At 36.3% G+C, this 27,533-nt stretch overlaps 2 protein-coding genes across 18 annotated transcripts; both read right to left on the bottom strand.

Annotated features, from left to right (window-relative positions):
- Nucleotides 1-1,701: 1,701 nt before the first annotated feature.
- LOC122723227 (glucan endo-1,3-beta-glucosidase 5-like) lies at nt 1,702-4,089 on the bottom strand. Its single transcript, XM_043954778.1, has 2 exons — nt 3,405-4,089; nt 1,702-2,898 (listed from the first exon to the last, which is right to left on the bottom strand). The coding sequence occupies exons 1-2, from the start codon at nt 3,758-3,760 to the stop codon at nt 1,782-1,784; spliced, it is 1,473 nt and encodes a 490-aa protein (XP_043810713.1). The 5' UTR covers nt 3,761-4,089; the 3' UTR covers nt 1,702-1,781.
- A 17,787-nt stretch (nt 4,090-21,876) lies between these two features.
- On the bottom strand, nt 21,877-27,107 carry LOC110610520 (tRNA (guanine(37)-N1)-methyltransferase 1). 17 transcript variants are annotated; one of them, XR_006350324.1, is made up of 12 exons: nt 26,863-27,107; nt 26,650-26,747; nt 25,800-25,904; nt 25,299-25,361; nt 25,039-25,112; nt 24,088-24,700; nt 23,786-23,964; nt 23,140-23,246; nt 22,779-22,853; nt 22,643-22,694; nt 22,243-22,333; nt 21,877-22,170 (listed from the first exon to the last, which is right to left on the bottom strand). XR_006350324.1 is itself a non-coding variant. In XM_043955515.1 (12 exons), exons 1-11 carry the CDS (start codon nt 26,955-26,957, stop codon nt 22,320-22,322), a joined length of 1,455 nt encoding a protein of 484 aa, XP_043811450.1. In that variant the 5' UTR covers nt 26,958-27,107; the 3' UTR covers nt 21,877-22,189; nt 22,273-22,319. The 17 variants fall into 17 exon arrangements, 4 of the variants coding, with proteins under 4 accessions (XP_043811450.1, XP_043811451.1, XP_043811452.1 ...); XR_006350323.1 differs by having other exon boundaries at nt 21,877-22,165; XR_006350319.1 differs by having other exon boundaries at nt 21,877-22,189; nt 23,806-23,964.
- Between the last annotated feature and the right edge of the window lie 426 nt (nt 27,108-27,533).

The raw sequence follows: 27,533 nt of genomic DNA, 5'->3' as shown, positions 1-27,533 counted from the left end.
CTTGTTGATTAGTGATTAATTAGAAGACGTTCCTTAATTGGTTTATGATTAAGGAGAGACATAATGGTGAGAAGCGTCTTCCATCTCCATAACTAATCTATTGAATCTATCAAGGGAAACTAAGTGTCAATGATCAATCTCAACAACTGAAGTGGATCCAATTCTTCAACTAGATCTTTCTCATTATTGAAATCCCTTATTTTTATTATTCGCTTTCTTTTATTGCTTTCAGGTTTAGATCAATTCAATCAATCTCAAAACCCTCCCTTTTTACTTCATTTGCACTTTATTTTTATTTTGCTTTCAGTTTCTTTGCTTTTAGTTAATTCTCTTGGTCTTGACAAGGAAGATAGGTAAGTTTTCAATTCCCTGTGGATTCGATCCTTTCACCACTATCTACAGTTGTAATATTGTTGATAACCAGAAAGGTTATTTTTGACCAGTTTCGACAACCACACAATCATCTGGCAATAATGTGGTTGGCTCATAAGCAAGAGATCTTCACCGGCTACTTGGTCAGTAATCTTATGATCGCATGTGTAAAGGGATCTGCTGGATTATACATGTTAATGGTAATTTCTTCATAGAGTCTCACCCTGAAGTTTAGAGGGTAAGTCTATCAAACCTAAGGCCGACCTATCCTGAGTTCAGGTCTTCTTTTTTTTCGGTTTCAAGCATCATAATCGTCTGGGTCTTTCTTTTAATGATATTTTTCAGTTTATATTATTTTCTCACAACTCAATAGAATAACTGATATTATGTTTCATTAGATCATATTAAATTAGTAATAGTGACTCTGAGTAAGATAATAAATCCATATAAATTATTTAAACCATTCAACAAAGATCAAGTTATTAATTTACTCTACACTACACCATATTATAAATCGGATATATAAAATAATTTATAAGAATCTAATTCGCTAGAAAACTTTTCTTAAATAGTTTTATTTGAACTTGAATTGAAATAAGTTAATTTTTTTTTTTAAGGAGTTAAAAGAATTTATTTTTATTTTAAAATTAAAAAGATATATATGCATTCTCAAAGCATATTTAATTTATTTTAAAAAAAATTAAAGAATATAGTTGATTTATTTTAATAGTTAAAGGATCTTTTAGATCCAATAAAAATTTACGGGTTTGTGGATAAAATAGACCTTTTGTTGTTAAAATATCTCAAATTCTTTTCATCTAGTCGGTTGATTTCTTTATTTTTTTAATTAACATCACAATAACTTCATCGCCTTTTAAAACTTTTCTATTTATCGAAAAAAACACTTAAAATATTATTATTATTATCTTATAAACTTCGTAATGTTCTCCAGAATCACTAAAAAGTTAAAAAAATAAAAATAAATGAAAGTAAAAGAAGAAAACAGAGACTAAATACGAAGAAAGCAAATATCAGCAGTCTCAGCTGCTAACCAAGAAGCAACAACAAGCAGAGGAAGATCCCACCGGGCAGATAGAGATCCATGATTTCCCCAAAATGGTTTGACTTGAATGAAATCTTTCTCTGGGTGATCTGTTCATGATTTCTAGGAAATAAAGAATGGAAATGGACACAAAAAGAGCTGCTTATTTTACCCATGTGCATATCTCTGATGTGCTCCAGTCATGCAAAATATATACACTTAATAATTAATTCAATAAACATGAAAAATATTTAAGTATAAAAAATGAGGAGACTTAACATTTATCACTAGAATTGCAAAAATTTATTACAAATACTAGGCTAAAGACAATCTACCTTCCTTGCCTTTTGAATTCTATGTATCACGTTCACATTACTCCCAAAAAAACCAAACACCCACCAGCAATTCTTAGTAAAACATCTAGTAGTCTCCCGTGCTGTGCCAATGAATGACCATGAGAAATCATAATTGGGAACTCACAGTCGCCATCAGATGGGTCCTTGTCTGTAATTACAGCCAGACCAGAGAAATCACAGTTCCAATCTTTCTGGTCATTCACCTGATAATACATGTTAAAGGCATAAGAAGCATTCCCTTCAACACTAAGATGATTACAGGATGACCCATAACCCAAAGAAGTACAATCTGATAAACTGCAAGCATAGTTAATGCTTTCTGGCAAATCATCAAAGTCAATTGCATCAGGGTTCAGAACACACCACCTTCTGTACATATACTTCACTCCTTCAACTGGAACTAGACCCTTCTCCTCTTTCAAACCTGACAAGTCCAATTCATATTTTGGCTTTCCATCGTATTCAAATAACCCCCAGTGCCTCTCAAAGCTCCCTGGAGCAATGCTTTTAGCATTCTCATCAATTAGGCTAAATAGATAAACATCAATCTTACCCTTTCTTGCTGGGGTACCCTTTCCACTCAAAACATGTTGAATTAGTCCCTGGTTGAATCTCTTAGCATTTGGGATATTGGCATTTTTATCACCATCTGTTGGCCAACCAACTTCTCCAACTATGATCTTCATATCTGGATATCCTGACTTGTCTAATGCCCATACAAGAGTGTCAAAATTTGCATCAAACACGTTATTATAGACCAAACCACCATCTTTGATTGGATTTTTCGTTCCATCGAAGAATGCAAAGTCTACTGGGAAATTTTCGTCACTATAGAGACTGAGGAAGGGATAGATGTTGACTGTGAAAGGTGCATCATTTGAATGGAGAAACTGGACAATTTCGATTGCGAGGTCTCGAACTTCAGGTCGAAAGTCACCAGCAGATGGAACTTGGTTCGGATTTGCAGAGTAATAGACATCGGCATTGAAAGGGACTGTGACTTTGACCTTAGAGCTCACCTTATCACGGTCAAGGGCTTGATGAATATTTCTTAAAGCTGGTAAAGTGACTTGCAGATAGCTGCCATTGTACGTTTGAAGGAAGGGTTCATTGCCTACAGCAACATACCTGCAAGATGAATTACCAAGAACACCAAAACTGTCATAAGCAAGCTTTAATCTGCTGCTATTCAAGAATTAAGCTACTAAATCACTACTGTAGCCGTTAAAATATCAATAAGGAACAGACATGGCTACGCTTGCTAACATAACATTCCAAGTAAAGCATACTTAGCTGAGAACAGCTCAAAAATAATTATTTGACTGAAGCCAATTATCAGTCAGATTTTGATCATGTGCTTATGAAGAAATTCTGTCATGAAGTGAATTGAAAAAAAAAAGTCAGGAGAAGGACATAATGATGACATTAATGTAAAAAAGATCTGGAATAACAAAAATCATGGAAAATGATCAGAAACTACGGAGGAGGACAAGAAACCAGAATCCTAATTCAATCATAAGAGCAAGCACAAGATTTGGAGAAAAAGAAAGCACAAGGTTATAAATTAATAGAGCAGTCTCAAAAATAACGGGTACTTTGATATTTGAGAAAAAGAAAAGAAAATGTTACTGAACTTGATATTAACTCCACCAGTGTACAACCAACTAGTGACATTGGCATCAACCCAAGAAGCAGCAGCTGCAGGATCTTCACTCATCAGGTGCAACATGTAATTGGGTACAGCCAGCATCACCTCAATGTCAGTGCCAATCAGCGCAGCCATAATCCTCTCATCGGCCTCAAAAAGCTTCAACTTCCGAATCCCATTTTGTCTCAGCATATGCACCACCTTCTCCGGGGGAAGTAGCTGCGTTGTCATGGTGCCCCAGTTCACTCCAATACCAGTGACCCTAGAGGCCATACTCATTCTCACACAAAGAACAAACAGAACCATGATTTGGATAAGATATACATGCTGTTGTAATCCCATTTCTCCTTTTCTTGAAGAATCTTTAATGGGGTTTTGGGTTTAAATGAATCTTTCTTGAATCGAGAAAGAATCAAGAATCTAGAAAACGATTGCAAGTATAAGAGAAGCCAAAATAGAGGGAAGAGGGAAGTTGTTGATCGTTGTTGCAGAATTTAAGAGCATGAAAAGTGAGTGCTTTTGCAACTTATTGGGACGCTTAGGATGCTTCATGGGGAAGGTGAGAAATCTACTGGGTGGTTTTGATTTCCATGGAAAAAGTTTTGCAAAAAGAATAGAAGATGCATTTCTTAGTTCAGTTATTTAGTTATGTGCGCCAGCCCCTACGCTAACAAGCGTCTCTTAATGCTTTGGCCAATTGCAATACCACCTCTTCATTTCATTTTACCATGCACCAAGTCGCTCGACTTCATTAAACATAATCATTAATCACCATAAATTATTAGTTAATTTCAATTTTAAAATTTAAGGAGTGATATTTAATTTGTTTCGATATATGAATGATGTGTTCTACATAAAAACACTCACGGCCTTAATCTGGTGGTAAATATATCTGAATAAATACGAGAGATTTTAAATTTTATTCTCTGATCCTATTTAAAAAAAAATCATTTAAAAAAAATTCAAATAAAAAAGAGTACACAAAAAGTCATGAGTTTAACCATAACTATATAAAATATTAATTAATTAAAATCACTATTGTAAAACGTAAAGTAAGAGCTCAATCTATAATTTTTTTATTTTCTCTTTATTTTAATAAATATTGTATATTATGAACTATAAAAAATAAAAAAAAATAAAAAAAGAGATTCGCCCATATAATTTTAATCTATAATGAATTAAATTCAGATACCATTTTTTTATTTATAAATCATTTTTTTTTAAAAAAAAAAAGGTGGATGCAACTAAGATAAAGAAAATTAAAATATAACTAATATATCTCTAAGTAATTTAAAAGCAAAATCCTTGTTCCCATTATGAAAAATAGGAGACAGTGGCGTACAGGGACATTTGATGCAAAGTTGGAGACCGTTGTCATTGCTTAATTAGAAAGGTCATTGACTGTCATTGACTTCCTTTTCCGAAGACGATTGAGAGGAATCTTAGAAATGTTAGCTTTCCAGCTTAAGTCCACGTAGTACATTCTCATCCAACCTTCACCTTTCTAATGTTTGTGTTTCCCTTTTGCTATTAATAATGCTTTTAACAAAAGAAGCCACGGTTGCATTCAAATGCGAAAGGAATTGTTTACTTAACATGCAAAAGATGCAAAAGAGATTGTATTAAAAGGCCACCATTACAAACTAAAGTCTACAACCATAGGCTAGACTCAGCATAATCTACACAAATCAAACTAAGAAAGGCAAACTCAACAACAATTAAACCAGTCAATCACCCCAATTCAAGAGCAACGATGCAATTGATAAATGGATTAAATATGTGTCCAACATCCACACAAGCAAACCAAACACCTACCGACCATAGCACTGTTGCAGCGATCATTAGCAAAACACCATAAATGCACCCAAAAGCTCATACTAAAGACAGGAGAAAACCACCAAACAGCAAAATGAAAGGGACAACAGTCTAGAAAGTCACCATCAACGCAGAACCAACACCACAACCCAGAAAATGTCAAGCAAACCAAATTACAATATTGACATAGCACACTGAAGTACCTCACCGAAAAAGAGTTCAACCCATAACAGTTTCAGTCTCATATATCCACAAAGTCACCTTAAAGAACTTGAAAAAAACTACCGACATCTATTATTGCTGATCTCTCACTTAGTCGGCGAAAAGTCTCAAAACCGAAATCTCAAAACTAAATTCTAGAAAAACAAAACAAAAGAGAATGAAAACACGATGCACCATCATCAAAAAGAGAAAAATATAATGATCCAACAAAACTGAGACAAGTGCTACAGTTGCCGAAGGCAATGGAGCTTTCTCGCTTTCTCTTTCTCTCGAAACTTTTATTTACTTAACAGTTCACATGATTTTTCCTATTGTTTTAAGTTTTAAAATAAAAATTAGTAAAATTTAACTTTTTAAAAAAATATATATTTTTTTATATTTTCACTTAAAAAATTTTATTAATATCACTATATATATATATGTTATTAATATCTTTTATTTTTTTAATTAAAATTAAATAATAAAAAATAAATTATTTTATTAAAAAAAATTTTAAAAAAATATTTTCTAAATATAAATTATTTTTCACAAGCAAATAAAAGTTTAATTTAGTAGTGTTTTCATTGTTCCATTAGTATGGATTTCAGTTTGAATTTTACTAGTAAATTTTGAATTTTAATAAAAACTATTGGCTAAAACAATCTGACAGAAAAAAAAAAGGTGATTTACAAAAATATCATTGAATTTTACCTTTATTAAAAAATAATTACTGTATTTTGATAAATTTATTAAAGCATCTTTAAGTTTTAATTATGTTCAAGGCTTCCGATATTTTATCAATTTTCTAAGCATATTCAGCACATTTTTGTCAGTGATCAAGCAGACTAAAAAAGTTAAATATTTACATTAATTTATACAATAATTAAAAAAGTAATTAAATTACGTAAATTATAGCAAAACAATCTTTAATTTAGTTAATGAACTTTTATCCCAACTACTCAATTTAATCTTAATAATTATCTTTCCATTAATCTACCAATAAAAAAAATGAGATGACTAAAGGAATGATAAAAATAATAATAATAATTAGATATATTTTAAGAAAGTGTAAATATAATAATTATGTTTAATAAACATAAGGGTAAAATTAAAAAAAATAATTAATACCCCTTAATTTTTTAAAGAAATATTACTATTTAAAGTTTATGATTTTATTATTATTAACAAGTGAATCATTTGATTTTGAATAATAAATTTTTATACAATTAAACTGTTAATAATTAAATTTTTTATTTTTTTATGAGGAGAAAATTTTAAAACTTAATTTTACCATTTTCTTTCGTTAAATTTACAGTTCAAAGAACGAGTCAGTCTTCTAATATTTCCACATATCTATCAACAAGGAACAGGATGGGAGAGGGATCTCTTTGAAACTTCCTATCTGCTAAAGCTAGCTTTTTTCACTTTTTCTTCACACCAGATTAACTACTCTTTACTGATCTTCGCCATCCAAAGAACTCTGGACAAGATTTTAACATCTATGAGACCAAATAATAGCTCAACCTCCTCGTACATTTGAGGCCACGATTTCTTCTTTCAGCCTTTACTCTTCTTACACAGTTCCTTCAACCTCATCCTTTTCTACTAATTAATAAGCCATGAGCTGTCACTACAAAACATGTCCATGTGGTAAGGATTTGATAAGTAGATAACGCGGTTCCAACCGAGAAAAAGAAGATCCGGACACCTTATCATCCGTTTCATCATCAAGACTCACCCTTCCCTGAATAGGTCGAGTATCAACATAAAGTTACTGTTAGCAGACACAATCTAATGGACTTTCGTTACGCCTGTAATTACAGGGTCCCCAACCAAGTAATCCGGTAGGATCCCTTATCGCACAGCTAGTCACATTATCGCACAGCTAGCCACATCATCGTCGAATTATCAGGAAATGCTATATTTATCCCCATCCTCTTACAGTATAAAAGGAAAACGATCATAGAGAAAAAAGTATTGAATTCTTACACTACTTAAATTCTAAGCAATTTCTTATATTCGCCCTATTCTCCAGTTTACTGACTTGAGTATCGGAGTCACCTCATTTTCTCTTTCTTGCAGGTCTAGCTAATTATAGCACAGCTCTGTTTTCCAACTGTATCATTTGGTTCTATTGTGGAAAAGTCCATTGAATCCCTTTTGTTGGATTAAAACCGATCTCTTGTTTATTTTATCTAAAAAAGAAATCTCTCTTCTCAATCTCTTGAAATAGCCGGAGTCATACATGTCATTGCAAGAGGACCTAATAAGAGCCAAGGAAAAAATAAACTCATAGCAGAAAATGTCCTGTTAGTTGAACAGGAGCCATGGAGCAAGCAGGAGGTAAGGTTCGATCCTGTAGACAAAGAGATTGCATTCTTTCAACACGACCCGTTGGCCGTCAAGTTCCTCCTAAATATGTACGAAGTAAGGCGAGTATTGGTGGATACAGGTAGTTCTGTTAACCTTCTTATTTTAAATATTTTTAACAAGTTAGGCTTAGATAAAAATAGTCTTGTTATAGTTTCCTATCCGTTAGTAGGATTAGGAGATAAGACCATGATAGTACTGGGCACCATCAACCACCCCTTAGTGTTGGGTAACGAAAAATATAGGTGAGAGTTATATGCAGAGTTTACGGTGGTAGATACCTTATTTGCATACAATGTGATACTCGACCGCCTAATTCTAAACTGTTACGGTATTGTTATTAACATTGGTGCTATATGTCTTAAGCTACCAGCTCCAAAGGGGATAGTTGTGATCCAAGGCAATCCGAGGTTGGCAAAGATTGTTACGGACACCCCACAAAAAGCCTCAAAAAGCAACAATGTCCATCGACCTGCTAGAAAAGTCAGAATCTCATATAAAGCCAGAGCCAGCAGACTTGGTAGAGGAGGTCTAACTAGGTAAAGAATAAAAGGTACGGTTCGGTACTGCATTGATCGGTGAAATAAAAACTCGTTTAATAGAGTTGCTAAAGTGCCATGTAACCACTTTCACTTGGTCTTCAAAAGATATAATAGGGGTGGACCCAACTCTCATCACTCATAAGTTGTCTGTTGATAAAGCCATTAAACTGGTTCAATAAAAGAAAAGAAGGTTCACACTACATAGACAACAAGTGATCAAAGAAGAGGTTGACAAGCTATTAAGTGCAGGATTAATAAAGGAAGTCCAGTATCCCACATGGCTTGCAAATATGGTCCTGATAAAAAAGGCTAACAGAAAATAGAGAATATGTGTAATACCCAGCTAGACCCGGCACCGGAATTCCTACCTTTCGGCGGAACCTCCGTTGGAATCCGGAATTTATCGGATGTCGGAATCTTCTAGAAGGGTAAAATAAAGGTTTTCAAAAATGTTTTTACACGTTTTTATGGTTTGATCAAGAAAGAAAATTGAGTTTTGAAAGAAAAGAAAGTTTTGAAGGGAATTGCCAGGTTTGGCCACCGAACCTTATGTTCGGCCGCCGAAGGTGGCTCCCTTTTGCTGCCGCCGAACCTCAAGTTCGACCGCCAAACATGGTAGGGTTGTGGAAGCACCTTTGGCCTCGGAAGGTGGTTTGGCCAGCCACCTATAAAAGGCCCCCTGTCCGAAAATGAGCGAGTTTTCTCTCTCCATTTTCGGGCAAAGGTGAGTTCTTGACCCTCTATGGTTGATTTTATGTTTTCCTTCAAATCTCCCAGAGTTTTTATGAGTTTTTACTATGTTTTGAAGATTTTAAGCTAAGATCAAGGTTTTGAAGCTTGGAGACCCCCGAAGCTCGATTTCTCCAAATCTCCAAGTTTGGATCACCCTCCTCTCGATCTTCAAGAGGTAAGTGTAGATCCTATCTTCTTTTATGTTTTTAAGTAAGTTGTAAGAAGGGTTAAGGGGTTTTAATGCATGTTTAGGCTATTTGTTTAATGTTAGGGTTTATGTACCATTTATGTTAAATGTATGCTTAATATGATGTTTGTTGGGGTTTAGGCTAGTTTTATGCCCCTATATGCTTGAATAAGTATTTATGCATGTTTTAGAATGGTTAAACGCATGTTGTGAAGTTTTGGGTGGCTGAATGCATGAGGCGGAATCGAGTTCTGCCACTCAGAAGGATCCAGGTTCGGCCGCCGAACCTGCCAAGGAAGGCAGTTTAGGCCACCTAAACTTGCCCCCCGAAAGTTTGGACTTTCAGCTCTGGAGGGGAGTTTCAGCCGCCAAACCCGCCCTTGAAAGTGGGTGACTTTCGGCTCTGGAGGGACTTTCGGCTGCCGAACCTGCCGCCAAAAGTGCCCTATCCAGCCCTCCTTTGCATGTTTTCTATGAATGTTTTATGATGTTTTGGGGGGGTTCTTGGGGAGATGTTTAGAGTTATGTTAGTGTAACGACCCGAAAATCGGACCGCTACCGGCGCTAGGATCCGGGTCGGCTTAAGGCCGCCGGGACCCGTAGCAAGCCTGACATATAACCTGTAAACCTGTATAATCCCATACATGATCAACATGCATAAAAAAATTTAAACTTTTCTTTCATTCATTTCTCATACACCAAACTCAACCTGTGCATGCACTAAAACGTAATCATAATCTTGACCCCTCTGTGGGATCTCATCAATGCCCCAATGGGCGATATACATGTGTTGAGTTGGCTAACATCTGTATCATCAAATTTCTAAGATCATGCATCAACAAGGGATTACAATACTCATATGGTCAAGCACATCTATAACCTCAATATACCTCAATACATAACATACTGAAATCTCTTACATTACATCATAGTACAATTGTCATGTCCACAATCTAACTATTACATAACCGTACTTCAAAACTCTGGCTAACCTCCTGGTCTACCCTGTACCTGCACATCTGGGGTTAGGGGAGAGGGGTGAGCTACAAAGCCCAGTGAGCAGAATAGTGAAATCATATATTAAAATTTCATGCTATCATGAAATGCAACACATCACAACAAATCACATCTCGGATGGTATTGTCACCAATAGTCCTCTACATAGTCCAACTGTGCCGGGACGTAGAATGGGTACAACCGGTCTTTCTCTTAACATAACATATCATAACATACCAATGTGCCAGGGACGTAGAATGGGTACAACCTGGACTTTCTCTTACATCGTGCCAGGGACGTAGAATGGGTACAACCTGGACTTCCATACCGTCTCATGCCATAACATCATCATATCATATGAGGACTAAAGGATCATCCAATAACCAATCCACATCAACATCATAAATGCAATGCAACATATTCGTGAATACTAATGCAAACAACCTACTACATCTCATGGCATTCATGATGCATGGATCATGCTCAAAATTCATATTTCATTTATTTTAAAACTTAAGGTTTATTCCACTCACCTCTGGCTAGCTCTGACAAACTCTGTAGCAGCTGGCTCACTGCTGGGGTCCTCGGTTCCTCGGGTCCGAACCTACACAGGTGGACTCCAATGAGGGACCAAACACGCATAAACATAACTCTAATATACTCCCCAAAAACCCCCTAAAACATCATAAAACAACTACATAAAAACATGCAAGAAATGGCTGGTCAGGGCACTTTCGGCGGCAGGTTCGGCGGCCGAAAGTCCCTCCAGAGTCGAAAGTCAGGCAGGTTCGACGGCACCTTCGGCGGCCGAAAGTCCCAGACATAGACGAAAGTCTCTTTTCGGGGGCAACTTCGGCAGCCGAAAGGCCTGCCTCCCCAGCCATGTTCGGCGGCCGAAAGCTCCTTCGGCTGCCGAACCTGGTTTCTGCCAAAGGGCAGAAACCTGGCTCCCTTATGCATTTATGCCTCCAAAACTAACCAATCATGCATAAACCTATTCTACAACATTTCCAAGCATTCACAAGCAAACATACAAGCTCCTAGGGGCATCAAACCAACAAAAACCCCAACTACAACACACAAGCAACTCACATTGTTCAAAAACATAACATTTGCTTAAAAACTCATACAACCCTATACATGCCATTCTACCCCATAAAACCACTTAAAACATACTTAAAACATACAATGAGCTTAAGATCGGCTCTTACCTCTTGAAGATCGAGAGAGAGACGACCTAAACTCGGAGATCCAAGCAAATGAGCTCCTGAGTTCCCAAAGCTCCAAAACTTGTCTTAAATGCTCAAAACTTGCAATGAGAGGTGAAAACTCAAGAAAAATGGAGGAGATTTGGAGAAAGAACACAAGATCTGGGGAGAGGGAGGTCGGAAGCTAGCTGTGGCCGAAAATGGGAGAAAGCTCGCCCATTTCGGCTAAGTGACCCTTTTATAGGTGGCTGGCCAGGCCACGTTCGGGGGCCGAAAGTGCTTCCGCATGCATGCCATGTTCGACGGCCGAACTTGGGTTTCGGTGGCCGAACCTGGGTTTTCCTCCAAAGACTTTTCATGCAAAAACTCATTTAATTTTCATACTTAAAACCATGAAATACCTTAAAACATTTTATGAAAACATGTTTCTACCCTACTAGAGGCTTCCGACATCCGAGATTCCACCGGACGGTAGGAATTCCGATACCGGAGTCTAGCCGGGTATTACAGTTAGAGTATGCTTGGTCCCTCATTTGAGTCCACCTGTGTAGGATCGGACCTGAGAGATCGAAGAGGTCAGCAGTGAGCTAGCTGCTACAGAGTCGATAAAGCGTCAGCCAGAGGTGAGTAGAACACAACTTGTTTATTTTAAAATAATGAAATCTTTTAGCATGATTCATGCATTACGAATGCCATGATATGTATTAGGTTGTTTTGCATTAGAATTCATGAATATGATGCATTGCATATTATGATGTGGATGTGGATGGTTATTGGATGATACATTAGCCCTCGATGTGATATGATATGATATGAGATCGTAAGACCAAGTGTGGCCGTATCGCCCCTGGCAATATGTTATATGTGTAAGAGAAGACCAGGTGTGGCCGTATCGCCCCTGGCATAGTTGGACATGTTATGTTATGTTTAAGAGGAAGTCCTGAGGAGCTCCGTCGAGAGCCGGGCATTTATTGGATATGTAGAGGGCTATTGGTGACAATACCATCTTAAGGTGATTTATTTGTGTTGTGATGCATTTCATGATGGCATATCTTTATAAATTATTTTTATTGTTCTGCTCACTAGGTTTTAGTAGCTCACCCCTTTCCCCTAACCCCCAGATTTGCAGGTTCAGGAGAGCTAGCAGGAAGTCAGCATGGGTAATGGTTATGTCATGTAATAGAGTATTAGTGGACGTGTAATGTAATAAAATGTAAAATGATGTAAAGTATTGTAATGAGGATTAGTATTGTGTTTGGCCCTAGTGTTTATACATGACCTTGATGTAAATGTTTTAATGATATGGTATGTTGAACCAGACTTGACATATGAGATGTTGACCCAACTGGAGCATTTGATGAGGGTTTCAGTAAGGGGTTTTATGTTTACAGTTTAGTGCATGCACAGGTCAAGCTTGGTATATGTGAAAAGTTTAAAGTTTTTATGAAAATGTATGATCATGTATGGGATTTTATCAGTTGTACATGATATATAGTAGGCTTGCTACGGGTCCCGATGACCTTAAGTCGATCTGGATCCTAGCGCCAATAGCGGTCCGGTTTCCGGGTCGTTACAATATGCGTGGATTTTACTGACCTGAATAAAGCATGTCCGAAAGATCATTACTGATCAGTCCAAATTTAGATCATTTTATCATGATATTATTGATGTTAATTTACACTTTTTCTGCCTAATTTTGTGATTTTGATCTTATTTTGCAGAAAATGGTGTAAAGTGGTAATTTGGAGAAAATGCCCTTAAAACTGCCTAAAATGGAACAAAGGAGAGCAAGCATGCCAAGTTGCATCTGAAGAGGAGATAAACAAGGAAAGTAGTTTGAAATTAAAATTTCAAATCTCCAAGAGCATTTAAAATTCAAGACTCGGCTTAATAAGGAAAGTTGCAAATAAGGAAAGTTGCAAATAAGGAAAGTGCAGAGCAATTGGAAATTCAAATCTTCAAGAATTCTTTTCCTTATTAAAGAAGCCAAATCTCTAGAAGATGCACATTCAAATTTGAAATTCAAATTCAGCTTGTCAAGGAAGCCAAAGAAGACACACTTGCCCCCCAAGTCTTGCACATTCAAAATTCAAAATTCAAAAAGAAGGCTCCACCTCACAAGGAAACTAGGGCAACACTCTCTCCCTCTCTTCAAAGTGTCGCACGCCTATATAAGCTCCTTTTCACATTCGATCGGCCTCTTCCACATTCTCTCTTCTCTTCTTCTCTTCACATTCGGCTGGCGTAAGCCCTTCTTCTCCAAGCTTCGGTTCTTCTTCTCCTTCTACCTTTCTTCTTTATTTTTGGTTTTGTTTCAGCCATGAGAGGCTGAAACCTTTTTTTCTAGTTGAAGATTAGGTGATACTTTGGTTGTTTTATGGATTGGGAGATCTGAATACACATTGTTTAACTTTTGTTTATTCAATATTTATGCAATTTCATGTTTGATTCCATTATTACTTTGTTATTTTGATCAATGTGGCCAGTTGATTCTTGATTGCAAGGTGATATATTGTTAGTTTGAATAGTTTTAAGTCCGTAATTGCTTGGATTGTTCAAACACAAGAACACTTGGTGTAAAAACTAAGGAAATTGCATGATCTAGCGATATCTCCATGCGTTTGGGTAGCTAGAATTAGATCTCTCTATTTCTTAATGCAATTGACAGTTGTTTTGATGCCTAAGGCCCGAGGACATTCCTTGGTAACTTGTTGATTAATGATTGATTAGAGGACGTTCCCTAATTAATTTATGCTTAAGGAGAGACATGGTGGTGAGAAGCGTCTTCCATCTCCATAACTAATTTATTGAATCAAACAAAAGAACCTAAGTATCAATGATCAATCCCAACAACTGAAGTGGATCCAATTCTTCAACTAGAGCTTTCTTATTATTGATTTCTCTTTACTTTTACTATTCGCTTACTTTATTGCTTTCTTTATTAGTTTAATTGAATCAATCTCAAAACCCCCCTTTTTTACTTTACTTGCAGTTTACTTTTATTTTACTTTCAGTTTGTTTTCTTGGTCTTGATAAGAAAGATAGGTAAGTATCAATTCTCTGTGGATTCGATCCTTTCACCACTATCTGCAGTTGTAAATTATTGATAACTGAAAAGGTTATTTTTGACCGGCTTTGACAACCGCACAGCCAATTACCCATTACCACCTATCGATAGGTTAATAGACTTGACCTCGGGTCACGCAGCGGTTTTCTTTCTTGATGCTATTTCAGGTTACTACCAAAATATAATGGACACCGAGGACACAGAGAAGACTACATTCATAATAGATGAAAGAGTTTTCTGCGATAAGATGATGCCATTTGGATTAAAAAACGTGGAGGCGACTTACCAAAGGCTGGTGTCCGACATTTTTAAATACATGGTAGGGTCAACGGTTGAAGTGTACGTAAATGACATGGTAGTAAAGAGCTGATCCTTGGAAGACCATCTGAAAGATATCCGAAAAGTCTTTGACGTACTGGACAAGGTGGGTATGAAACTGAACCTTGAAAATTGCACCTTCAGAGTAAAAGCTACGAAGTTTATGGGGTATATAATCTCATAAAAAGGCATAGAAGCAAACCCTAAGAAGATTAGCACCATCCAAAACATAGAAGTACCCAAAACTATTAATTGAGTACAAAGATTGAATGGGCAAGTCACAACTCTAGGTCGGTTCATATCATGCTCGGCCAGAAGGTGTCTCCCGATTTTCAAAACTTTAAAAGGCAAAGATAAGTTTGTGTGGAGAAAAGAATGTGCAGAGGCTTTTGAAAATCTAAAAACTTTTATCATCTCCTCCATTGTTAAGCTCGCCTGTTGAAGGCGAGATTTTGTTTCTATTCTTATCTGTGATGCTGGAAACAGTTTATTCGGTACTCGTTCGCAAGAACAATAGGAAACAAAGCCTAGTATATTATGCTAGCCAGGTCTTGAAGGGGGCAAAGCTAAACTATCCTTGTAATACCCGGCTTACTCAGGCATCGAAATTCCTGTAGTCCGGTGGAATTTCGGATGTTGGTAAGGGGTTAAGCAAAGGTGTTCAAAAGGTTTAGCAAAAGTTTTAAAAAGGATTTTGAGTTTTGAAGAGAAAAAGGCGAAGGAGACAAACTGCAGTTTCGGCCGCCGAAGGTGATGTTCGGCCGCCGAAAGTGCTTGAGGTTCGGCTTCCGAAAGAAAAGTTCGGCTTCCGAACATTGCATGGTTCGCCTGCATGTTTGGCCGCCGAACGTGGTTGACCAGCTCCTCTATAAAAGCCACTTAGGGCGGTGGAAGAGGAAAGTTTTCTCCCTCTTCCCATCCAAGGTGAGCTCATGTCCTCCTTGGCATGATTTCTTAGTTTTTTCATGATTCTTCAAAGTTTTAGTAAGCTGTAACTTGGTTTTGACGGTTTTCAGCAAATTTTGGAGTTGAAGCTTGCAAAGCTTGGTGCTCCACGTTTTGAAGTTGAGGTCACACCAACTCAAGAGGTAAGGGTTGATCTCTACGTTTTATGATGTTTTAAGCATGTTTTATGGGTAGTTTTAGGAGTTTTATGGGAAGAAAGGGTTAGATGAGCATGGGAGTGCATGGGAGGGTTTTAGGGACCCTTTGTGCACTATGTGTTTATATGTTATTGTTGTTAGAGTTTAAGAGTGTTTTAGGCCTCTTTGGGTATGTTTAGCGGTCTATGCATGTCTTGAGGAGGTTTTATGCATGTTGGGTATGTGAGGAAAGGTTGAGGAGAGGTGTTTGTGCATGAACTGGGTTCTGGAAGAACTCAGGTTCGGCCGCCGAAGTGAGTTTCGGCCGCCGAAAAGCCTTGTGGAGGTGGCTTCGGCTGCCGAAGGCTGCTTCCGGAAGCTGGACTTTCGGATCTGTCATGCACATTCGGCTGCCGAAGGTGCACCCGAAGGAGAGATAATAGGACTTTCGGCCGCCGAAAGTAGAGGTTCGGCCGCCGAAAGTAGGCGAGTTTCGTCTCTAGAAGAGACTTTCGGCCGCCGAAAGTGTCGCCGAAGGTGCTCTGTTTTGCCTTCCTTTGCATGAATTTTCATGCATGTTTATGAGGCTTTAGAGGGGTTTTGGGAAGGTGTTTTAGAGTGATGCTAGAGATGTTTAACACCTCATAAGAGTCCTTTTGTGTAGGATTTGATCTGAGGAGAGGTGTGTAGCTACAGTACAGAGTTGGCCCAAGTTAGTAAAGCAGAGGTTCCAGGTGAGTGGGACTAACTATGCATATTTTAAATTCAAGAATGTTTTAGCATGATTCATGCCTCATAATTGCCATAATGTTAGGATGGTTAAAATCAAAGATAATCATGGATGAGCATGAGATCTTAGGTTGTTGCATTAGTATTCACGAAGGTGTTGCATTGCATAATTTGATGAGTATGCGGATGCATGTTGGATGATCCTTTAGCCCTCAGTTTGGTATGCTATGATAAGTGTGAGCAGGGAGGCCTAACCGCCCCTGTTAGTAAAGGTAGATAGCCAGGAGGCCTCATCGCCCTGGCAAAACGTTTTCAGAAAACAGTCAGAGAAGGCCTAATTGCCCTGACAAAACGTTTTCAGGAAAGCAGTTTTCAGGAAAGCAGTTTTCAGGAAGCAGTCAGGAGGCCTAATCGCCCTGACAAAATGTTTTCATGAGCTAGTCAGGAGGCCTAATCGCCCTGACAAAACGTTTTCAGAAATCAGTCAGGAGGCCTAATCGCCCTGACAAATCTGTTTTCAGAAAGTTAAGTACAAAATAAATTTTACAAGTGAGTCAGTTAGGAAGAGGGCTATAGGTGACAACTTCTTCCTTAATGTGTATTATTGTAATGTGAAGTATGACATAAGAGCATGTGTTTTAATGAATGGTTTTTATGGATTCCACTCACTGGGCTTTAGAAGTTCATCCCTCTCCCCTATTCCCAGTATGCAGGGCCAGAGTTGATCAGAGATGAGTAGAGGAAGTCAAAGATGAAGAAGTTATGTAATAGTATAGTGTGGATGTATATAGAAGGTTATGTATATGTTGTGAAGAGATGGAAAGTTCAAAAAAATGATATTTTATGTTATGTATGCTTGTATAGAAGTTTAGTTGTGGACATGATGTATGCTAAAGGAAAGGTATGTAAGTAAGGATGTACGAATATGAAATGAAAAAGGTATGAAAGGAAAGACCATGTTATAAAGAGATAGAGTCATGTTAGGAAGAGTTTAAGAAAGATGGTATAGATATGTGCTTTGCCTAATGTATAGAGTGATGTTATGTCTATGGTTGGCTAATCCTATAAGGGGTACATGATCAATGAGTTTTAAGAAAGGATACGTTTTCATGATGTATGAAATGTTTTCAAGAACGAGTAAGTTTAAAGAGAAAAGATGTTTTAAGGAAGAATGAAATGTCTTACAGAGGATTTTATGGCCAAGCTTAATAAATAAGAGCATGCATGCGTTGAGCTTGGAAAAAAATGAAAGAAGAGTTTTTAATCACAGTCCCTCGGGGTAAGCCTGGGGCTTTGAAAGGTATAAAGTTTTATGAAAAGAGTGATCATGTAAAGGATTAGACCAGACGTATAGAAGGAATGTCAGGCTTACTACGGGTCTAGGCGGCCTTAAGCCGATCTGGATCCTAGTGCCGAACAGTTTGGAACCGTTACGGAAGGGTACCGGTTTCCGGGCTGTTACAATCCTCCTCTGAAAAAGTTGGCATTTACAGTCCTAATGTCAACCACAAAGCTACCTCCGTACTTCGAGTCACACACCATAAAAGTCAGAATAAATTATCCTCTGTGAAAGGTTCTACATAGACCGGAGTTGTCAGGGCGGCTATCCATCTGGGCGGTAATACTGTCAGCCTTTGATATTAGGTATGTTCCAAGAAAGGCCATGAAAACTCAGACAGTCGTCAATTTTATTGCAAAAATAACTCCGCCATTAGAGCCTTCAGAATCCCCTGAATCAACCATGGAGGAGTGGAAGGTTTGGCCAGATGAAGCTTACGGGGCCGGGGGTTCTAGAATCGGGATCCTGTTGCAGTCTCAAAACGATATAAAACTTCGATATGTGGCAAAACTTGCCTTCGACACTACCAACAATGTAGCTGAGTATGTGCCTATAATAATGGCTCTGAGAATCATTAAGGAACTAGGTATACAAAAATCTAATATTTTTAATGACTCACAGTTGGTTGTTAACCAGTGCTAAGGATAATTCAAAATCTAAGAACCAAACTTGTCAAATACAATAAAAAGGTCTAGTCCTTAATGGAGAGGATCAAAGACGAACAGGGCAACTACGAGCTTCACTAGGTGGCTAGAGGCTACAACAAAGAGGCAGATTTCCTAACCAAATAGTGGCAGCAGCTGAACAGCACCTGACTCAACTGTTTCAGTTTGAGGAACTGCACACTTCAACAATGGACGTGGAGGATTCTTTTTCCATAGAGGAGGGGGAATCGTAGATGATGCCCGTATACAAGTTTTTTATATAAGATAATCTGTCAGCCGATGAATTATTGGCCAAACAAGTAATAAGAAAATCCTCTAAATATGCACTAATTGATGGCTGATTGTATAGGAGTTACTCAACTCAGCCATAACTGCGTTATGTTATGAAGGAGGAAGGCCAGGAAATCCTAAAGGGCATAGATAAGGGTGATTGTGGGAGCCATAAAGGAGCTCGAACGATCACCCGAAAAGCATTCAAGCAAGGGTATTACTAGCCAATGATAATGTAAGATGCAAAGAATCTTGTCCAGAAGTATCGAAGATGTCAAGTACATGCGAATTATTATATTTGATCAAAAAAATCTGTACATAATTATTAAATTTTCAGAACTACCCCTAGAATGAAGAACATAATCGGCTAAACAGATTTTTCATAATCAGCTAAAAGATATTTTTCATAATTGGCTAAGATTTTTTTTTCTAATATGATTAGTCAGGTTTAAATCCTCTTAGGGTATTCAAACATCATTCAGATTAGATCTGAAATGAGTATTTTAATTAAGTGATAAACATAGTTTTTAGGTATTAATAGTTAATCTTAATATGTTTAATGAAATATCTTCATAATATACACTTTTGCATGTTGTATATGTATGCCGTGTAAGGAAACTCAGAGATCACTGTAATCCAAAACTACACAATAGAAAAATTAAAAGATCACTGTTTCCCCTTTTAAGTTCTGAGCGCTTCGACAACCGCACAGTCAATAAGCCTACTTAATGTGGCTTAAGGTCTGATATAATTAGTTAATTAAAAGGTTTAATTAATTAGTTAAAAGAGAGGGAGTTCTAATAGGATTAGGGTTTGTTTTAAGAAAGTTTATTTTGAATTAAATGTCAATATTTAATGGATTGAATTCAAATTAAACAAAAACTTTCTCTCCAGGTTTTCCACGCCCTTGGCCAAATTAGAGTACCTAAAATAAGGGAAAATAAAAGCCTAATAAGATTCTAAAGATGTGGCTATATATAAATGAGAAAAAGGAGTGAGAAAAAGGAGAGAGAAGGGCAAGTTTCTTCCACCTCCTCTTTTTGGCCGAGCCTCTTAGAGAAAAAAAAGAGATTTTTTCTCCTATTTACTCTTCAAGTTTTTGGCACTAAACACTTCAGGGATTGAAAGACATCAGATCTCTAATCCTCTACCTAAGTCGAATTCACAAAACCAAAAAAAGAGGCAAACATTCTAGGTGCTAGCACACTTCCTTTGATTTCAATGTGTGAAATTGTAGAGGAGAGTCGCTATTGGGGAATCCCTTGGTCACATTTTGCTGCTGGAGAGGAGATCAAAAATGTGATTTTAATTCGTTTCATTTTGGTCTAGTCTTGCAAATAATTCAACAAAGGTAACTCTTGCATCTTTAATGTCATTGTTGCATGCATCGACTCTTGTTTGTTTTTATGGTTTAAAATTATTTTGTTTTTCCGCTGCACCAATATGATATTAAGCTCATAAGATTCCCAACAGTATCTTCCGCATGGATCTAGTTATCTACACGAGAAGAAAGAAAGCACTCCTAACAAAGGAAGAGCTAGAGATAGAACTTTTAGACAACAATTGTAAGCAAAAGTAGAGGAAAAAAGGTTATTATACAGTGACGTAGCCTGCAAAGTTTTGAATACGGCTCAAGAAATAAGGCAATTATCATAGACAAAAGGCTGACAAAACATGAAAGACCAACCAAATCGTGCCATGTATCCCAGATCGAAAAGACAAACCGTCATTTTCGAATTTGAAGAATTGAAGACCAGCAGAGGGATCTCTAATACTGCACAAAAGTTGCCCAAAGTAAGCAATGAGCTATCGCCACAGAACAGGTCCACGTGGCAAAAATCTGATAAGCGGGTAACGTGATCCCACCCAAGAAAAGAAATATTCGAATACCTTAACATTCAATTCAACATCATGACTCTCCCTCCCTAAATAAATCGAGTCTCAACATAAAGTTACTATTAGCAAGCACACTTTAGTCAGCTTCTGTTACGCCTGTAATCACGAGATCCCCAACCAACTAATTCGGTAAAGTCCTTTATCACACAGCAGGGCACATCATCACCGGATTATCAAATATTATATTTATTTTTACTTTTTTACAGTATAAAAAAGGAACGATTACTAAAATAGAAATATACAATTCTTACACTACTCAAATTTCTATTCTCCAGTTTAATTATTTGAACATTAAAATGACTGTTATGAACATCTACCACCTCCCGTTCTTTCTTGCAGGTCTAATCAATCACAGCATATTTCTGTTTTCCAACCGCATTAAAAACCATTTAATTATTAATTACTTCATAAAAATATAAAAATTTACTTATTAATCACACCAGTATCTAACACCCTTAATTCAGAATAAAAAATTTTATAAAAATTTAATTTAATTCAATTTTTTTCTGTCAATTTTTTTATTTAAAAAATAAAATCACATATACTTTATAAAAATTTATTTGAATTCTTTGCCAATAAAATAAATTATTCTAAATGGAGGAAGAATACTTTTAAAATTCATTAACCCCTTGTTCAGAAATAAAATTTTTTATAAGAATTCAATTCAATTAAATTTTTTTTAATAATTTTTATATTTAAAATGCAAGAACTCAATTTTTTAATATAAAAATTTTTATTTTAAAAAAAATAAAATCTTTACATAATTTTATAAAAATTCATTTAAATTCTTTTTTTTTTCAAATGAATCATACCAACAAAGAGTAAGAAAGAAACTTACCACAACAAAACAAGAATTTTAATGGTGTACTATTCGAGAACAATCCTTGTAGAACCATATACTCCTAATGATTTTAAATATTGTTTGGTTAAAATAGATTACTCCCTAAGAAGTTTATTTTCCAAGAAATAACTTAACTACGTTAAAAGTAATAAGTTACTTCCCCTACTAATAGAAGAAAAATCTTAAGACTTTCCAAAAAGTTCGGAAAAAAAAAAAGACCAAATAGATATAATTTTAACACCTTTTGGGAAAGTCAAGTTTAAGTTATCTAAGTTTACCCCAACCAAATAAACCCTTAATTTACATAATTGAACTCTAATATTGCTGTAGCTTCACTTGCACCTTCACTTCTAGCATAACATAGGCTGATCGCTTCTAGTTAGTAATAGCACTTTGAAAAGGCGATATTGGACATAAATGTCTGGTAAGCAGCCAACGGCTTTTTAATCTTATCACTTTAGTCTTTCACTTCTTCAGCATATATTAATTCTGTGCTGCGTTTGTGAGGAACACCTGTGGGTTAAAAAAAATTAACTAAAATAAAATAAAAGTGGTATCACACGTACCAAATAGCAAAAAGAATCTGTTTAGCTGACCCCAATCAGCTCGGGATTGAAGACTCGATTGTTGTTATGTGATTCACTCACTGAGTGAGCGCTGCAAGTTCAACCAAAATAACACAGAAAAGAATGGATTGCTTAATCATAACTCCTGACTATTAGTGAAGATGTGCATATACATTATTGCAATGACAGTATATGCTTGTAATGGAAATAAAAGATGCATCTTATATCAAGTTTCCTTAAAATGTTAGTTTGTTAAAATTTTTCCTTAATGCTTATGTTGATATATTCAGAGTACATGGGGCTAAGGCCACTAGAGTCCTAGATATTAAGTAGCAAAGAGTGATCATCTTTGAAGCAAAGAGAGATCATGCATTTCCATTTGGAGAATGAAGGTTAGCACCATTATCTTTGAAGCATGCTTCTGGTAGCCTAAAGCTTAAGCAAAACATTGCCTGCATTATAAAATAAATAGATAAATAAATAAAACAAAAACTGCTGTTATAAGCAAGTAATTTCATAAATTGTAACAACCTTACCTTATTTGGAGCAACATCTCTGACCCTGTGAAATATCGGGTCTTGGATATGAGCACTTAAAGCAGTTTCAGCATCCTGTAAATTGATTGGATAGGAACACAATTTAAATAACAATACATGGGGGAGAAAAAAGTTTTAAAAAAAAGGCACACACACGCACACAAAGTTTAAGGCACAGAGACTTTGCAGCTTTCCGTGATGCGAACCATCAACAAGCTTTAAGCATCTATAGTCTATACCATTAGTGCACCAAGATCAATTCTAATAGCTCTTCAGAAGAAAGTTGAAGAACCAGAAAGAGAGAGGGGGAAAACACGACCACCAAAAGAATTAACAAAATGACTCTACAAACAAAGTTTACCAAGATTACAGATTCTTTGGTTTCATTTGCCCGCATGAAGCAATAGCAGTGAATCCAAGGAAGAGGCCCCTTCCAATATTTCCTCTGGATAACACCCCGAAATGCATCTGAGAGGAGACAAAAAGAAAAGAATTATTTAATTTTCGGTTCCATAGTCTTAGCAACAGAACAAATTTGAGCAGTGAAGAAAAAAATCCAGACATAGCAATATACACTGTCAACATAAAACACTGAAAAAGAACTTTGCCCAATTTTCCTCCACAAAGAAGAGAATTATTCCCCATTCTTAAAGCAAAGAGATGTGATTGAAGAAGAACTAAGATCAGCACAAGAACCCACCCAATGAATAGAACAAGTACTAAAACAAAGAAAAGAATTTTGAAGTTGAAGTAAGCTATGACAGAAAAATCACAAACTCCGAAATTCATATTCTAGAATGAACAAAGCCTGCATTCTGCAACTAAAAGAATCCTTTTGGCCCAGTCCTAAATCAGTTGAAGGTAGACAGAATTCCCAAAATAAAGAAAGCAGTTCAAAGGGGAAAAAGACAAGAGGAGGCAAAAGATGTAATGGATGCTACATAACCACAAAATTGCTAGCTAATCTTCATTGATATAAAGAGTATCCACGAATGAGAAAGACTAACCAGAAGAATATTGATTGTACCTAAAAATTGTAAGGCAGATGCAGGAAGGTTCATTATTACATGATCAACATGCTCCCAAGGTTTAGCATTGGCCAATTCAGAAGTTTTCAATCTCTTATTTGCACTTCCTTTTCTCGTAGAACTGAAGGGAATAGCAGCACCATGGGTATTTTCACTTTCTGCTCAAGAAATGAAAGAGAATTTACACATTCAAGGCAATTATGTAACAAAAACATTACTTCATGCAACTCAAGATGCCGAAAGCTTTGCAATGCCCAACTCTTAATTGTTGCTTATCATACCTTCCTGGAAACAACATGAAGGCCTTTTGACTGCAGCTACAGATGCATCTGCCTGCCTGCATGAATCTTGTACATCCTCATAATCACTTGTGACATTATCACTTGCCCCCTGAGTTTCCCTGTTGGTCTGTATGCTATGATTACCACATGCAATAAGAGGGGATGCATCAGATTCTAAATTGTCTTGACAAATTGGCACTGTCATCAGTTGGGAAATAAATTTCCTGGCGTCCATGTTGTGTGCAAATATGAGATCCTCAACCTTGTTGAGTTTTGCATTAATCCTCAGATATTGAAAACTGTGCGGATTCAAATCATTTGCATAAATAAAACATCCTTTCTGCGCTGCAGGAATTGCAAAAGGGCCAATTCCAGCAAACATGTCACAAATTGTCTCCCCTGGTTGGAATTGGGAAACTAGCCTTATATGCTCATGTTCCAACCTTGAATTCCAGTAAACCAAGCCATAATTAAGCTTGAATGTTGCTCCATATTGCTTCACTTCTGTGACCATATCATTTTCTCCTGCCAAAATTTCAAACTTCGGTACTCGAAACTCATTTGTAATAGTTCCAACTTTATTAACAACTGTTCTAATCCTGGGATGATTCTTCTGCAGCAAAAATAAAACAATAAACATAAAATCCTTTTTAACCATCCAAGAAAAATATCAGCTAAAGAAATGGACATTCAAGCAGAAAATAGAACCTATACACGACAGCGAAAAAAGAAAGACAGTTAAGAAATCTATCATTCAAGAGAGTTTTCAATTTCTGCAAGAAATGACAATGTGTAGTTTCCTCAAATAAAAAGCAAATTATACATGTTTGATGTTATGGACAATTAGAATGGAAAGTGAGAGCAGGAAAATCATGCTTGTTTACAAAAAAAAAAAAAAAAAGATCAAAAAAAGATAAAAAGAAAGAATGTGCTTAGGTGATGAAAACTTACATCATATATAACTTTAGCAATTACATCCTTGTAAGGATGTAGTTCATCATGTATGTTCAGATGTGCAATGTGACCTGCAGATATAAGAAGGGCCAATACTTTATTCATAAGATAATGAGGCTCTCCACATTGCAGACTCTTAACCTACCATCAGAGATGGCCATCTTCTAAGGAATTACAAAACCACATGGTAATTAATGATATATATGAATCTGCATTCTGCAAGACTTTAAAGGAAATTGGATAAATTGAATACTTAACTATTGTTTCAAAAGATGAAGGGATCTCCACTCCAGGAGGTAGGATCTGCTTCAATATATGATCTGCAAGCAACATTAACAGCTCAGATGTTTAAGCCACTTGTCAATATACAGATTCAACTCAGATATCATTATTAACAAAAGAATGGGCACATCTGATCCAGAAATTGTCAATATAAATTTAATACTAGTCCTTAAAGTATGAATTTTTATGTCTTAGTCTAAGAATCAGCACGGAGGCATTGCATATTTGACATAGAAGACTAGGGTCACCCGATATAGCCATTGCTGTTTGAAAAAGTTTTAGAAATTTCACCAAGAAAACATCAGGAGATATCATGTGGACGACAATGTGCCCGCAAAGTTATTGCTGAATATAAATATTGGAGAGTTCCATTAATGTGCCAGAAAACAGTTGATACAAATGTACGAGCCATATTTCTGAAGGTTTTAACATTTTGTAACAACTTGTATACATGATTACAGAGCACAGCCCCAAACCTGCACCCCAGTAGGAATATCCAAGAGTAATAGAATAAGGAACCACTTCAATCTTGCATAATTTCTTTAGCTCATCAAGTTTTTCAGCTGGAATTTCCGACAAATCTGTTTTAAAAAGAGAAATTGCCATTAAAATTGAGGACAATTCATTGCCTGTTAAATCATAACTTGATACTCAGGATTATTAGATAACAACATAGGAAGAAGACTCAAAGAATAAAAAAAATTGAAAGAATGGGATTCTAGTTCATTTCTAAGAACTTCTACAACAAATTTACAAATATAAATTGAGTTAATGGCAAAAAAAAAATCTATACTTTTGATTTTGTTGCAATTACATCCTATACTTTTTTTGCCAATTAAAACCTGACCTTTTAAAGTTACTCCAATTGTACCCTACCCACGTCAAAGCCATGTCATACGCCACGTCAGCAAAGTTTCGAATTAATCGTTAAAATAACCATGTACCATGTACCTTTATTCTTTGCCAATTAAAGCAACTTCAAAAGGTCAGGTTTTAATCAGTAAAAAAAATATATATTACAACAAAATCAAAAATACATTTTTTTTGCCATTGACTCATATAAATTCTCCCAATTATAACTAGAATGATCATGTAACCTCTTAACAACTTGTAACTAAGTGTATTAACCGTCACCTATTGAATTACATTCTATCCCTTTTATTCCTAGGAATATTTCCCCATATTCATCCTATCATCAAAGCATAAAATCTTACATTTAGGATATTTTAACCAGAGAAAGAGGATTTTTTTTTTTTTAAAAAAAAAGGTAGTACAACAATTTCACAAACAGTAGTTTCTTAACAATATCCATATAAAATTTCTCACCAGGTGTTTGAACACTTTCAGATAATATAACATAACGATTCTTATCGCAAGTAGGATCTTCAGTAATGGGTTTAACCCGAGCTTTATCAAACAAGTACCTGCACAAATTTCAAAATGCAACACAATTCAAAAAAAAAAAAAGAGATTAAATTCCTAACTTTAAGCTAGAACGAAAAAAAAAAAAGATATGGATTTGCGAGCTAAAACGGGTACCCATTTAGTAAGCGAGTGAAGCTCTTGCAGAATTCACGAGGGATTCTCAGTGCCAGTAACTTGAAATGCACATCAAACTTGTTCTCATCCAACATTTCGAAGTTCAAGAGTTGATTTAGACAGCCCGCTGATCAAAATAGAGAAAGAAGCAACAAATTTAGTCGAATTAAATATTGATCCCCTCTATGAAAGACTGATAAACCCTAGCCCCAGTAGAATAGCCAAAGCGGGAAACAGAAAGCATGGGATACGGAAGGGTTTTGACTCCCACTTCCCGACGTCGTTTGGACGCTCACTAAGTGGACTGTAGACCCATAAAAAAGAAGGCCCATCACAGCCCAAATTTGCAATTGAGCAGTAAAGGGTTTATTATAACCTCTATTTCTGCGGTTCTTAATTGTCGATTACTAATAAGTTTATTTTTAACGGTTTCGATAACTGCTATCAAAAATTAGCGATGTTCCCAGATAATTGATTTAAACTAATATATTTTTAACTGGAGCAAAGAGAATCTGCTACACAATCTGTTGCACAACTTGCTGCAAAATCTGTTGCACAACTTGCTGCACAACATATTGCAGAAGTGGCCGCAACTAATACACAAGCTGTTGCACCTAAATCAGCCCCTAAAAATACACCAGAACCAGCCCAAGAACCAAAAATTTTTGCTA

Source organism: Manihot esculenta, chromosome 3, assembly GCF_001659605.2.
Source record: "Manihot esculenta cultivar AM560-2 chromosome 3, M.esculenta_v8, whole genome shotgun sequence".
In the NCBI taxonomy this organism is placed as follows: domain Eukaryota; kingdom Viridiplantae; phylum Streptophyta; class Magnoliopsida; order Malpighiales; family Euphorbiaceae; genus Manihot; species Manihot esculenta.
The sequence above is the reverse complement of the archived record's forward strand: the minus strand, read 5'-3'. Positions and strand labels throughout refer to the sequence as shown.

Bases quoted from the DNA above. Each gene is read 5' to 3' on its own strand.
- LOC122723227 (XM_043954778.1), bottom strand. From the start codon at position 3,760: ATGGGATTACAACAGCATGTATATCTTATCCAAATCATGGTTCTGTTT. The intron at 2,899-3,404 runs GTTCAGTAACAT...TTCATCTTGCAG, and splicing joins ACTGGTGGAGTTAATATCAA to GTATGTTGCTGTAGGCAATG.
- LOC110610520 (XM_043955515.1), bottom strand. From the start codon at position 26,957: ATGTTGGATGAGAACAAGTTTGATGTGCATTTCAAGTTACTGGCACTG. The intron at 25,362-25,799 runs GTTTGGGGCTGT...TGTTGCTTGCAG, and splicing joins ATATTCCTACTGGGGTGCAG to ATCATATATTGAAGCAGATC. The intron at 22,695-22,778 runs GTAAGGTTGTTA...TTTATAATGCAG, and splicing joins GAGATGTTGCTCCAAATAAG to GCAATGTTTTGCTTAAGCTT.